This window comes from Anabas testudineus, chromosome 12 (genome assembly GCF_900324465.2).
Source record: "Anabas testudineus chromosome 12, fAnaTes1.2, whole genome shotgun sequence".
NCBI classification, from domain to species: domain Eukaryota; kingdom Metazoa; phylum Chordata; class Actinopteri; order Anabantiformes; family Anabantidae; genus Anabas; species Anabas testudineus.
The window spans coordinates 5051843-5065259 of record NC_046621.1 but is presented as its reverse complement, the minus strand read 5'-3'; the positions used below and the strand labels follow the sequence as shown (position 1 = coordinate 5065259).

General features: G+C 38.7%; 1 protein-coding gene across 2 annotated transcripts in view; it reads right to left on the bottom strand.

Moving 5' to 3' along the window:
* The window catches only part of lamc3 (laminin, gamma 3), an 89707-nt gene that overhangs the window by 30208 nt on the left and 46082 nt on the right, over positions 1–13417 (bottom strand). For both annotated transcript variants that reach the window (XM_026356470.1, XM_026356471.1), the window contains 2 exons: positions 8779–8977; positions 221–330 (listed from right to left, as the gene is read on the bottom strand). In XM_026356470.1, coding sequence (XP_026212255.1) covers positions 221–330; positions 8779–8977 — 309 coding nt within the window. The remainder of the gene's footprint in view (positions 1–220; positions 331–8778; positions 8978–13417) is intronic.

The following is a 13417-nucleotide window of genomic DNA, read 5'->3' as shown; positions in this document are numbered from 1 at the left end:
GTCTGATTATCAACATCAAGAGAGAAAACTGCTTTTGCAATGTTCTTTTATCGACTATAATTTGAACTCTGTCGCATGACTGAGTCACTCATTGGCCTTACATGGGGGATTGTGTGGAAGTATGGAGCTTTGCTTAACCTTCAGTGTTTCTAAATTCACAATAGCAGGATGAGTGAGAGGCAACAGACATTAATATATATGCTACTGTATGCACACTTACAGTTGTGTCCTCCAGCGTTGCTTATTCTCATAGAAGTCAGGTTGTAAAGGAGATGTTGGAACGCAAAGGCCGACAAAGAAGGGTTAAATCTTGTCTCTTGTTCATGAAGCCTGTAATAGAAAAAGACAGTAGGTAAATGCTTCTGTGGAGGAATTATAAACAGCGGGAGGTGTTCTGTGTAAGTATTTTAATCACTATCCACATTAGGAACATACAGTGTATAAATAAATATGCTGACTTCAACACATATTCAGGGTCTTGATCACTGAGCTTTGCCATCTGCTGAAGGATGTTCTGAAAAGCCGGGCTGCACAGCTGACATCTGCCTGTTGTACTCCAGGTATCATGCACTCTTTCCATCTTGATGACAGGTGCTGTGTCAGCTCCACACAGGTGATGTTGTTTTACAAAAAAATCTCCAACTATTGTGAAGGTCCCAGCGGCGCAGAGCAGCCGTCGGGAAGTCTTTATGGGGAAGTATTCGTGTGCAGTTGTACAGTAAAATTACAGGTAACATGTTCTTATTAGTATGAATACAAATGGTGCCATACCATTAATAAGTACTTTTTGAGTGAAGTTCCTCCACAACTATTAGATGAGATTCAATAAAATGTGGCATTCATGTTCCAATAATAATGCACAGCATTACCTTTGGTGAAGTTTAACTTTTAATGCAGCAAAATGGGAATGTAATGGATATTTAATTCCAATAATCCTTAGATAAACTTTCTGTTGTTGGCAGACAAAGCATCACTATACAGCCTAACAGAATCACTATTATGGGTGAAGGCTCTTGTTTTCCTGTTAATAAAAGCCACTGTTATAACTTATAAATCACATTAATAAAGGGCAACTTATTAATAAGTGTTACTCAGTTATAATCTATGAACCTTGCAATTACTGTCAGAAACTTTCAAAGAATGACATATAAAACCTTTTTAAACCATATCAACCTAAGGCAGGCCTTTTAATAAGTGAGTGTTCAATAGCCTCCGTTTTATTAGGTCAACTTTCACTTTCATACAAGTTCACAATGCTTTATTTTAACATTTACACTGTACACATGAGAGTGTGTGAGTGTGTGTATTCCTGGCTTGCCACACAGACTCTCCATTGATGCGGTGGGTCCTTGTTCCCTGGCCTGACATGTAGGCACAGTAATAAAGAGAGGCAATTACAAACTGGGCCTCAAAGCCATAGTAATGGAGCTGGTCAGACAGCGATAAGCAGAGTGTGCATGAAAGTGAACAAACTCCCAGTCATGCTTTCCCTATGGAGCATCAGTGTCCCTTTTAATCAGCACCAAGCAGAGCGCGGAGAGCCACACTGTAATTAAGCCGGCTCCGCTGAGGATGAGAGCAGATCATCAGGAGAGAAAAGTCCAAAACACACACACACACACACACACACACACACACACACACACACACACACACACACACAAAGAGCAGAGATAAAGATACAAGGTGACCAAGAGAGCAAGATATAAATGACATGTGAGGGAAGGGAAAGAGGAACAGAGAACTGATACTGATACTGATACTGTGAGGATAAGAAGGCATAAAAGTGAAAAAGCAAACAATTAAAACATAAATTAGTTACACATTATTTGCATATTTGCATCTACTAATAGCAAATTTTAGCAGATCAGACTAAATCAGTCTGTCCATTAATATGATTACATAGTAATTATAAATGTCAGCATCAGTCTAATTATCAATCACTCTGGTCCTTAAGAGAAGAATGAGTTACCATGCTGCAATGTCCTTAATGACTGGAGGGTGTTCACTTAATAGTTGCTTTTTTTTTTTTCATTTTGACCCTTGACCTTTATGAACAAGTTTTTTGTTCGTTTTCCTGATGAAAATCTCGTGAATGCAAGTTGTACAAGGAAGCAGTTTTTGGCCTGGGACTATAGGGATCATAAATAAATAAATCATAAATAAATAATAGGTTTACACATAGTAACTCTATATTTCTACTTGCTTTGCTCAATCACCTGTGGCTACATATTTTTTTCTCTTTTTGGCAGCAAAGTCAGCTCTCTGTTTAATATAGTTTGTTGGCCCTGATCTATGATCAAAGATGATAGATTTTCAAAACATGACAGAAATGAACCCAGTGCCAGATGGACCACATGCCCACACCTCTATTAGCACTCTGCTCACTGCTGAGAACTGGCTCGTACCTTTTAAAGGCATTCACATGAGATTCAAGAAACCCTTTTTTTGCTTTTTTACCACAGAACACTCTGACTTACTGTATGTAGAATATCTATAAGTCAATTGTAAAAAGTGGCTCAGCATCTGCGGGGTGCCTTGTGGCATAAATACTATACTTTACATGCTGCAGATGTAGCACATATACAGCTAAGCAATAAAACCTCCCCGCCTACTGTTTTCAAGGGAACAGAAAGTGAACAGAAGGAACATCTGAGAGAAGAGGGGATGCTACCTTATATAAGCCATTCACCTCCTCCCCTCATCAAGCTCCTCTGCTTGAATCCCAGAGCTTCCATACATTTCTCCTTCATCAGATTTTGAAATGATCTTTGCACCAGGTGGGAACACACAGCCACTTAACAGGTTAACTTATTTACAAGCTATGAATGTGGATGCTGTCAGTCAAGAGAGATGTGGAGTGTATGTTTCTAATCATGTTTATTTATGCTTCCAAGTGCCTTCAGCAAAACAGTTTTTGAAACATGATTATTTTTATGCTGCATCTTATTGTGGCAAATCAAATTGCCAGATGGCCACATGGATTAATGTGTTTGTGTGCAACCTTGCACGAATTCTTCACATTTTAGCATGACTGTGTGAGAGAGGCAAGAAGACACTGAGGGAGTATGATGTAGAATGATATAGCATATGCAGTGAGGTGCATCTGCGCATGTACCTGAGAAGTGTAATGAGATCTGTAGAGATCTTCTCCAGAGAGGAACACTTAATGACAGTTTGTCCCCCCCCCCCCCCAAGCTCCATTGCATTTCAGAGAGGCAACCAAAGATCTCTTCAACTAGAGCTCTTGCTGCTAAGGGGAAACTCGTTACTTGTGTGCACACACCAGAGACAGTATTAGAGGGGACAGAAAGCACAAGCTATGTCTCAGTTCAGGGGCTGGATTCTCTGGTGGAGCCCATATAAAAGGTGTCCTATTATGACTCAGAAACCAGGCTGAACCAAGTGGATGATTCATGGGAAGTAATGGTGCAGCCAAGAGCTCCTCATCAACTGATATTAGTCACTAATGAACACCTACGTAGGTGGAAATATCTGCTAAATGAGAGGTGGATGTGTGATTATTATTTACAGTACATAAATGTGTGAATATGTGGGGTATTTCCTGACATTGTATCAAACGGTTGACCGGGCAAAATACAGTACAGAGGCATATTCAGTGCTGTACAGGTTGCCATTTACCACATATACCAAACAAAGCTTTAGAAATGGTCTGTGTTAACAGTTCCCATTGCACTAAACCTGGCAACCTCAGGATGCTGCACACAGGCACTACATCAAGTTGTTGTTCACCAAAAGGCAGCATCTAACCCGAGCTAAAGTCATAAATCATCTGAATTACATCGTTCACTGTTGCACTGCACTGTAACTGGTGTCTGATGGTACAACAAACAAACTACAAATGATGAGACTTTACATGCAGCTCATACATACGCAAATTACATACAGCAATGTAAAAAAACTGGTGGAGCGCAGCTAAAAGGCATGAAAGCAGTGGTTGGTGCTCTGCGTCATTTTTGTTATTTTGATGTGTTGTCATTTCCTTTAAATGTGTGGTCTAAATAACAATAGCTTTATTTGGAATTTAGGAGAAATATTGTCAGCAGTTCACAAAAAATAAAAACAAAGCTGCTTATTTCACCAATACATACACCTACAAAGGATAAAACCTGAGATACTGATTATATTACAGTGGTCTCTTGTTTGCCTAAGCTGTTTGTAATATAACAGTGGCAAGAAAAAGTATGTGAACCTTTTGGAATTTTGTGGTTTTCTGCATCATTTTGTCATAAAACATTATCCCATCTTCATCTAATTCAAGTTATTGTACACAATCTGATATCTTCCACAGTGATGCAAATATAGTTTTATTCTATCACATCACCATTGTCTTGGCAGCACACTCTGCCTGTCTTTCTAATCACTTTATGCTTTAGTTGAAATGGGCACTGTTGCTTTTACGAACCACATTTAAAACCAATTTTTAAAAAACTCACCTGCCCTTTGTCAGAATCTGTTTTCCATCAGCACAGACAGCAGTACAAGTATACTGCCTCTTGCCCAAACTGAGAACAATCATTTTGTGATTCTACACGGCCAACTGCTATGTGAAGCCTTCATCACAACCAAAACTGATCTGGCAGATTTCCTCCATGCAACATCAATCAAGTCAGACCATTCCTCACTGAGAATACTGGCCAGCTCTTCGTATACTTGAATCATCTCCCATCTGAACTAGAGCTGCCAGAATGCCACAACCACTAATATTTTAACTTTTCCAGACATTAGCATGCCAATGTTTTTTTAAGATTCATTTCAGCTGCAGCCAGCTGCTGATTGTTAATGACAATGTGCGGTGCGACAACGGTGCGAGCTCAGACGAATGTGGAAGCTCTGCAGGGGTGTTTTAAGCTACAGACTGGAACATACTCTGGAGCAAACAAGGGTGACATTACAGGGTGTGCCAGCTGACTAATATGTCAATTTCTATGTGGGCCCTTCAATGGCATTGACAGTTTCCCTTTTTCTTTGGTTCACTATAAACAAATCCTTCAAAACAAAGAAAATTAAATCCCTTCTTAGGGAAGAAGAGGGCTTCCAGGGCTAGCTGCGGGGAGGAAGTTGGTTTGCGGGTGCTGAAAAGGAGAATTAAAGATAGAAACACAGGGCCAGAATTGAAGACAAATTGCAACAAAACAGTATGAAGGAGGTGCTGAGTGGGATGAGAAGGATTACTGGCTACAAGACACCAAGCCAAGTGGGGGAAGAGAATAAAAATAGAGTGAATGACTTAAGCCTGTTTCTTAACAGGTTCTATATGGAGACCAGGCCAGCTGCACCCACTCCCCCAGGTTGAGGGGCCTAATGAGATCTCTCCACAACAAATGCGACTGATTACACTGCCGCTTACCCACAGATCTTCACACCAGGGTTCACCTCTTCAGATCCAGTCCACCTCCTCCAGTCACCCCCATCTCCAGACTGACCATTTTACCATGAAGGGCAAAAGGAAAAGGGTCTGCAGGAGTCTTGGTAGAAAGAAAAGTGGTGCCAGTAGAACAATTTGAAGTCTAATGTGAGATGAAAGATCCGGTAGAAGATTTCCAGCAGAGAAGTGATGGTGGCACAGTCCTACAAATAGCTGAAAGTCAATAGCAACAACAAATTGCACAGTTCTGAGAACACAGAGGATCATCAGAAGTGTGAGTAGAGTTGTTCCCTAAGGAAGTAACTACATGTTCTGACTTTCTGGTGCAGTATACTGACAGGGCAAATACTATGAACACCTCAAATTAAAAGCCTGAAGTTTTTTTTTTCCACTTAGCTTGAGACAATAGCTTAGCATAAGTCAATGTGGGAAAAATGCTTTTCTAGTTAAATCAAAGTTAATACTTTTGACTAAATCAAACAAATCAAGAGGGTTTCTTTAAAGGATTGTCTTCCTCAAGTGTTAACATCCCTCCAACATGGCTCAGAGAGAACAAAAAGAGAGACACACACCCAACACACAGTACTTTACCAAATTTAGACTGCTGAAACCTCATTATGTATTATCTATTGCTTACTGTTGGAACACATTATAACAAATGATAAGGACTGTGGATTTTGTCCACAATCACATACTTCAGAAGTGATTTAAGAAGATGTAATTTAAGTAAATACATTTTCAATAAACAGTACAACACGTAAGGGAATGTCTGTACTGTTATAAAATTGGAAACAAGTAAAACTACCTGTTAACTTAACAATGGTCTAAAAAATAAACCAATAACTGTCTCAACATACAACGTACTTGTAACACAAAATCAGGGTTATGATGCAGTGAAAAACAGAATGCAGGCTGGTACAAGACAGTTTGTTGAGATGCTAATCAACCATCTACAAAGCAGACAATTACAGCTGACACATGTACAACTTAATGTAATGTAACAGCAGACACCAAGCCACAAATAAAGCAGACTGCCAGCTACAAGTAATGTAAACACTATCAGCTCTGTACGACAGGAACTGTGGCGCAGCTTGATTTTGATTGCTGTCATCTTATCATAATACCCAAGTTCTGATTGCTGCAGTATTTAAAGAGCTGTAGGTGACATTGCGTTATAATAAAAACACAGTATGCCTACCTGCAAGATCAAAAAAACAAACAACAACAAAAAAAAAAATACTAAGATTTGTTAGGCTTAAATATTATAACTGTACTGTGAGTTTATAGTTCTGTATATTGTTCTGTACACGTGGAGATAATGTAAATGTGATGTGACTCCTGCTTAATAACTACAAATGTAGGTGTGGGAGGCTACAGTACAGCTTGCGTTGTACTAAATGAGTGAAACTACTCAGACATTTAACAAATGCATCTGTTGAAAAAGCAAAGTGGTGTGGAAGGTCAGACATGTTTTAACTCATAGATTCACAGAAAAAAAAAAATGATATGAACAAAATATTTATTTTGAACTTAACTTTGCCATTAGCTTTGAAAATCACTGAGTCAAACCCTGGCATGTGGGCTGTAGCTATCCATGCCAAATGCATACAAAGTTTTATTTGCACAGACACACGCAGACATAGCCACACGAAGGTGGTCAGCTCAACAGAAATTCACCACAAATGAAATGAATGACACTTTGGGACTGTGGCCACACAGAAGTGGGCGACCAGTCAAAATGACCCCACGAGCACCTTCATTAATGAGGTAAAGAAGTAACCCCTGGTGAAAACAAAAGATTTGAAGTCATCATTGGAAGTGGCTAACATCTGTGTTCATGAGTCTACAGTAGATAAAACATTAAACAAGCAATGCTATGAAATTACTTTAACAGAGTCACACACACACAAAGAATATGACAGAGCTAAAACAGTTCTGCAGGAAGAACAATGTGCAGATCTAAACCACAGGTAGAGGAAGTAATTCCAAGGGTTCACATACTTTTTCCACTATCATTGTGAGGTTTTTATGGTTGTTCTCAATAAAGACAGAAGATCAGAATGTTTTTGGTGTTATTATTTTAGGCATCATATTTGGTAATACTCCTGGCTTAGATAAAGATCAGATCACTTTTAAGACCAATTAATGCAGAAAACCACAAAATGCCAAAAGGTCACATACTTCTTCTTACCACTGTAAATGTAAAAAGGGTTGGAAATGATAAACAGCTGTTAGAAAAACAACTAAAACACTCTTTCTTTCAGCCAGTTGCAAATAATTTTGAGTTGTTCTCTAACTTCAGCTTACCAGTTTCATGTCTACAGTCAAGCTTAACACGATTCAAGCTTAACCCTAATGTGCCCAACAAATATGGTGAAAACCGTTAGTATGATAACGCTAATAAAACTCATCTGTTCACATCTGAACAATGCAATGCACATTTATTTACATCTCCGATGTTTACATGTCCATTTTCTTTTTATAAAGTTAGTGCTACTATATTTTTTTGCTTCTTCCACAGTTTTCCTCATCCAGATCAATAATGTTTCATTTCATCCTCTGACTGTGGCTGTTTGTATCCAATTTAAAGTCCTGGTCCTGGTGCATTAGGCTGCAAAGGGACCACTCATCACATCCTGCACCTGCAGGCCATGGACTCACCTACCCATCTAGCTCTCTGCATGCTGTCACTATAATCCACTTAGCTCTCTTTTCCCTGCTTTGACCTGGTCATCCTGCCATCCGGACCCCCCTCGTCTGCTTTCTGGAGTCTTATAGTGGAGTGCCCTCCCCACTTCAGTGGGAACATCAGTCAAGTTTTACCTGTTGAAGAATTTCCACATATCCCCTTCTCTCCACTCACAATATTTCAGAGGCTTTTCTGAATTCATTAGACCCTAATTGTTGTATATTTACAATTGTTGTCCTCATCTAATTCACTGTAATTTTATTTTCACAAGAACGTCATCAGTTGAGAGTAAATATGACCAAGGACAAGCAACAGTCTCTCTGTGACTTTCCACATATTTGATGTCACTCCAGGTGAGACCATCTGCTAAATGTATAAAATGCAAAAGAGGTACTCTGTACCTGCCAGATCTACATGACAGCCAGTGCATGGGGAGCTGGCTTATCACTACATTCATATCCTAGCATCCTGCTGGAACCATGACAACAAGTCAACTATAGTTTGTACTCTGTGGACAGTATATATTGTAAGGAGGCAAAAGGGAGGCATAAATAGAAGGAAAAACATTCATTCTAATTCAGACATTCAGACAAACACTTTGGTATTTTCCAGAGACACTTGAGTTCAACATTAAAATAAAAAAGACAACATCATGTGCACAGATTCACAAACTGACAGCTGCATGCATGCATCTTTGTACCTGACAATGAAGGAGTGCCGCGGTGTGAGGCCGGGGTCATGGTCAAACACAGTTTGGGGTGAAAGATCAGCAGATAAGGTGATTCCTGAGCCTTGGAGGAGCACGGTGATGTGGTTGGGGAGCAGCTCAGGGGTCTCAGAAGTGAAGGTGATGAAGAGAGGCTGCCCATAGCTGTACACTTGGTGACCCAGGAATTTCTCTACCACAGGGGGCAAAAGGTTAGAGAGGTGAGTGGAGTCAGCTTTATTATTTATCATTCTGAAGTCTGAGCCAACTCTCCAAAAACTGAGACTGAACTGTGTATGTATTGCTGTAGAAAAAGAATTAGCATTTGATTTTGTGTACAATTGGAAATACTCTTTCAGCCCGTGTGAGTACACTGTAAGTGAGGGCAGAGGGGTACAACATCACAGCCCACATGGAGCTCTGCAGAAGTATATAGTGTGCAATTATCCTCCCTCTCATCTCTGGCTCATTACAGTACATTAACAGGACTTCAAAGATTAGCCACCACTAGATATTTCCTCTCTCTGCTACCAGCCCTTAAAATGGCCAAAGGGAAAACACACAAATTGTACTTTTGTACTTTTGATACATGAACATATGCAGACATTTCTTCTGACATGTCTTTCTTCAGACATTTCATCTTCTCTCAATATGGAAATATAAAAATGTAAACACCACATGCTCCATTATTGGATGTAAACAACTTTGCTGCCATTCTCCCCCAGCTTTGGGTGAGTAAGTGGGCAAGGCTGACTTGTTGAATGCTTGGTTGTCTCCTTTTTAGGTGTAATCGTGTGTGAAGTACATCCTGAGCTCCTCTGGGGGCTGGAAGGGCTAAGGACTTACGGTAAGTAGATGATGTGAGGGTCCTCCTTGTGTCAGATGGAGCCATATAAATCAGTGGTTTCATCTAACCTTAAAAACCTAATTTCTGACACACTAGATTGAGGGTTTTAGCTGCTGGTTGTAATGTATTACTCAGTGATGTGTTAAAGTAATTAGTTTAAGTAACACATTATTATTTTTTAAGTAAAATATGTAATTGGCAGTTCAGTAAGGTTAAAATTAGATTCCAATTCATTAATTTCCTGGTCCAATGAATTCCTTCACAAAACTATTCATACTGTATTTTTCCAACTTTTTTTTTTTTTTTTTTCCAGCGGCAGTGGCACTTGTTAGATTTACGTTTTTAAAAAAGTGAAGTGACACATTGTTAAAGCGCCACTGCTTTGTGTTGATGTGCTAACCTTTACGCAAATGTGAAGCTTTTGCACCTTTTTTTTTTTAGCAACATTTGATATGATCATAGTTGGTAGCTTTTAAACAATTACCATTTTTTGTGGGGATGCATGAATGAATTCAGAATCTGAATTAGATGGGATTAGTATTTGAGGGAAACCAAAAACAGGCAGTGATAAAAGGAAAATGACTTCCATTAAATTACTAATCAATAGCACTTTCTGCTCTCAGGCCAATAAGGTATCATTCATGTCAATGTGACTTCACAGATCAACAGAAATAGATAATTACAGCCAATCAGCAGCAGGGGGAAAGGTTTAACAACCACTAATCATCACCAGTGAAGGAAAACACTCTCTGAAGTGAAATGAGCTATCACACATCTCAATGTAGTTTCAGAATCAATACATATTGATGCATTAAAAAAAAAAATCTGTCTGGCAAGAAAAGAAGCTTAACTTAAATCCATCACCAATTAAAAAGGAATGCCTCTCACACAGTGGAATAACAACCCACATGTGAGAGGTAAGAGGCCTGACTGAAATGACCAGTCGTGCAACAAGTAATGGGTCGTGAAAATATGTAGATGTATACAACAACATACAACAACTCCAAAATGATGTGGTCAGTGCAGAAAAGCATGTTTGTGTTTAATAAAATGTGTCAGCATGTTCCCCTACAGTATCCATAATGTAGAATCTATCACCACCACAGTTTGAAAGTTGAAATGATTCAAAAATGCAAATCTCTTGCAAAAAAAAAAAACCCATATATATTCCACTGCTGCTTCCACTGCTGCTAAAAAAAAGTGCTGCAAGAGCTGCTATAGGGGACTGGTAGAGATCCTTGCACTGTGTGCATGTACAGAGTTACCACATTACTCTACTTTAGGTGTGTTAATAGTGTTAACTATAATTTCTACTGTTATTTTCATGCACAAAACAATAAATAAGATTGTAGAATAAATATGTTGGTAAGTTATGTCTTTTGTCTTAAAGAAATTCAGAGGCATAACCTATTATTAATGTTGGCGAGACAGATTTGAGTAATCTCGAAAAAAATAGTAAATCAATAAATTATTTAATGTATAAAGATCTGGGAAATAAACTGAGTATACTGTATATGAAAATAAATAAAGTATAACCTTTTTAATTTATTTATTGTGTGTTTTTTTATGTCTTCTCATTACATTTTAATGCGTTAAGTCAGTTTCTGAGCTGCACGTATAAAGTACCTCTGTGCAAAACACCTATAGACATTTTTTGCAAAACATCATCCCTGTACTCTCCTGTGTGCGTTGCTGTATATTTTCCACTTTATAAAATTTGACTTCTACACTTAGACACACTACTCAAGCTGTGCTGAACAGAATAAAATCTTTCAGCAGACTATAATTGTTGCATTAGGTGTATAAATAAAAACAGTCTAGGCAGAGCCACTGTTGCTGGGGAAAAGAAATGACACATTTAACTATATTTGGGGAATGATGCACTGTAATAATGACGAATGTAAGAAACCCGCGTTCACAGAAATTAAAAGTCAACAGATATTACTTTTGAAATGATTAATATGGAATATACTGCAGATTCCTTGCATAACGGTGGGTAATGAGCCCAGTAAGTGTGACTTAAGTTTGATTAAGCTAATAGTCTCTCCTATGATGTGTTCCCTTATGGTTTTGATTATGTTTCAGATGTATCACATTGAAGATTATTTTTGCTGGGGTCTGATTTGCATCAGTTCCTCGTTCTTTGCCAGTAAAAGTACCAAAGCATAATTATTCCCAATTGTAGCAGTGGTAGAAAAAAAAAAGGTGATCTGCTGTCCTTGTATAGATGTGAATTTATGTTCATTATTTCATCTCAGAATTAAGGAATTAAAATATTTAGAAATCTTTAAATACCGCGGTGTGCACGCTGCACATATATGACTGCTACTGAATGCTGAGACTCAAATTCCTGACATGAAGGCAAAGAGTAAGGCATTTCCGTAAATGTCAAAGCATTCCTTTGGTCAAACATACCAAACATTCTGGTATGAGTGTCTGCAGTAAAAAGATTTATTGTTTGACACATGGTGCACTGAATATCTTTGGTTTAGGGCTGCCGGTCAGACAAAACAAGCTATTTTAAAATGTCACTTCGGGGTCAGGGAAGTCACAGGCAAATTTACTGACGGCAAAGAATTGTCAACAGATTATTTGACAATATAAAAACTCCTGCAAGGACATGATAGTCCAATAATAAACAATGCATGTATTTGAATCAACAACTTAAAGATATAGAATAGAAAGAAACCAAAGCCTTAGTTTGTTCCACTGTATTTCCATAATGTTTCTATGACAGTGTGAGTCAGAATGATTTGAAGTCCATGTATTTTGCCACTGTTGAAACTCTGCCAGGAACACATAAACCCGCCATCACAAGTGATAGATGCCCGTATAACTTTTGGGGAATGGCGGAGGAGCTCACAATCAATTGGCAGGGGTTCGACTTTGTTCCAACCAAATTAAATCAACTCTATTTCAATTCCATCACTGCCGCCTTGCACAAACACTAGTCCCACTGAGCCTCTAACATCGACCACCATGCAGACTGTCTGATGGCAAAGGCTGGATGGACAAACTTTAAACTTTTAAAGAGTGCAGCTCTGAACTGCAATGCCTATGGGTCCAATACATGAAACAAGATTTCGATTTCATGGAAGGCAGAAAATTTCATAGATATTTATAGGGCATATTTAAAGCAAAACACATCACATGCAGACTGGTACTAATCCCTGCGACTCCAATGATTTACCATCGTATGTTGTTCTTCATATGTTGTTCATGTAAGGCCTACAGAGTTCAGCTAAAATCTGCTCACTCCCCCCTTTCTTTTCTTTGGAATTGGCAGGAGAGTGTCCAAAAATTTTGTTCACACAGCAATTGGTGAGGTGCACAGTGGAGAGAACGCAAGCAGACTTGCAAACAAGTCTCAATGTGTGTGCCATTAGCCTCATATGGTACAATTAATTGAATAATGACCACACAAATATCCAAAATACACAGAGCACTTGGACAACAATTTGTATGATGCATACAGGAGAAAACACACTGAACAACAACCCACAAGTATTGGCTGGATTTAAAGATAAAAAAAAGAAGCTTAAATATCACACAGTGTGTGACTGCATCTGCCAACTGACACCGCTACCTAATCCAGACTGGAACATGCACAGTCCAACTTGTTCCCATCAGTTGTCATGCACAAATCCTATTCACAATTGTCAGCCAAAATGTGTGTACAAGCGTCTAAGTGACTTTCCCTCTGCTCTGTGCTTTTCTTTCTCTGTACCCATATTATTGTCTAACTGTCTTCTCCAAAAAACATCTCTTTTCTGTTTTGCTTACTTC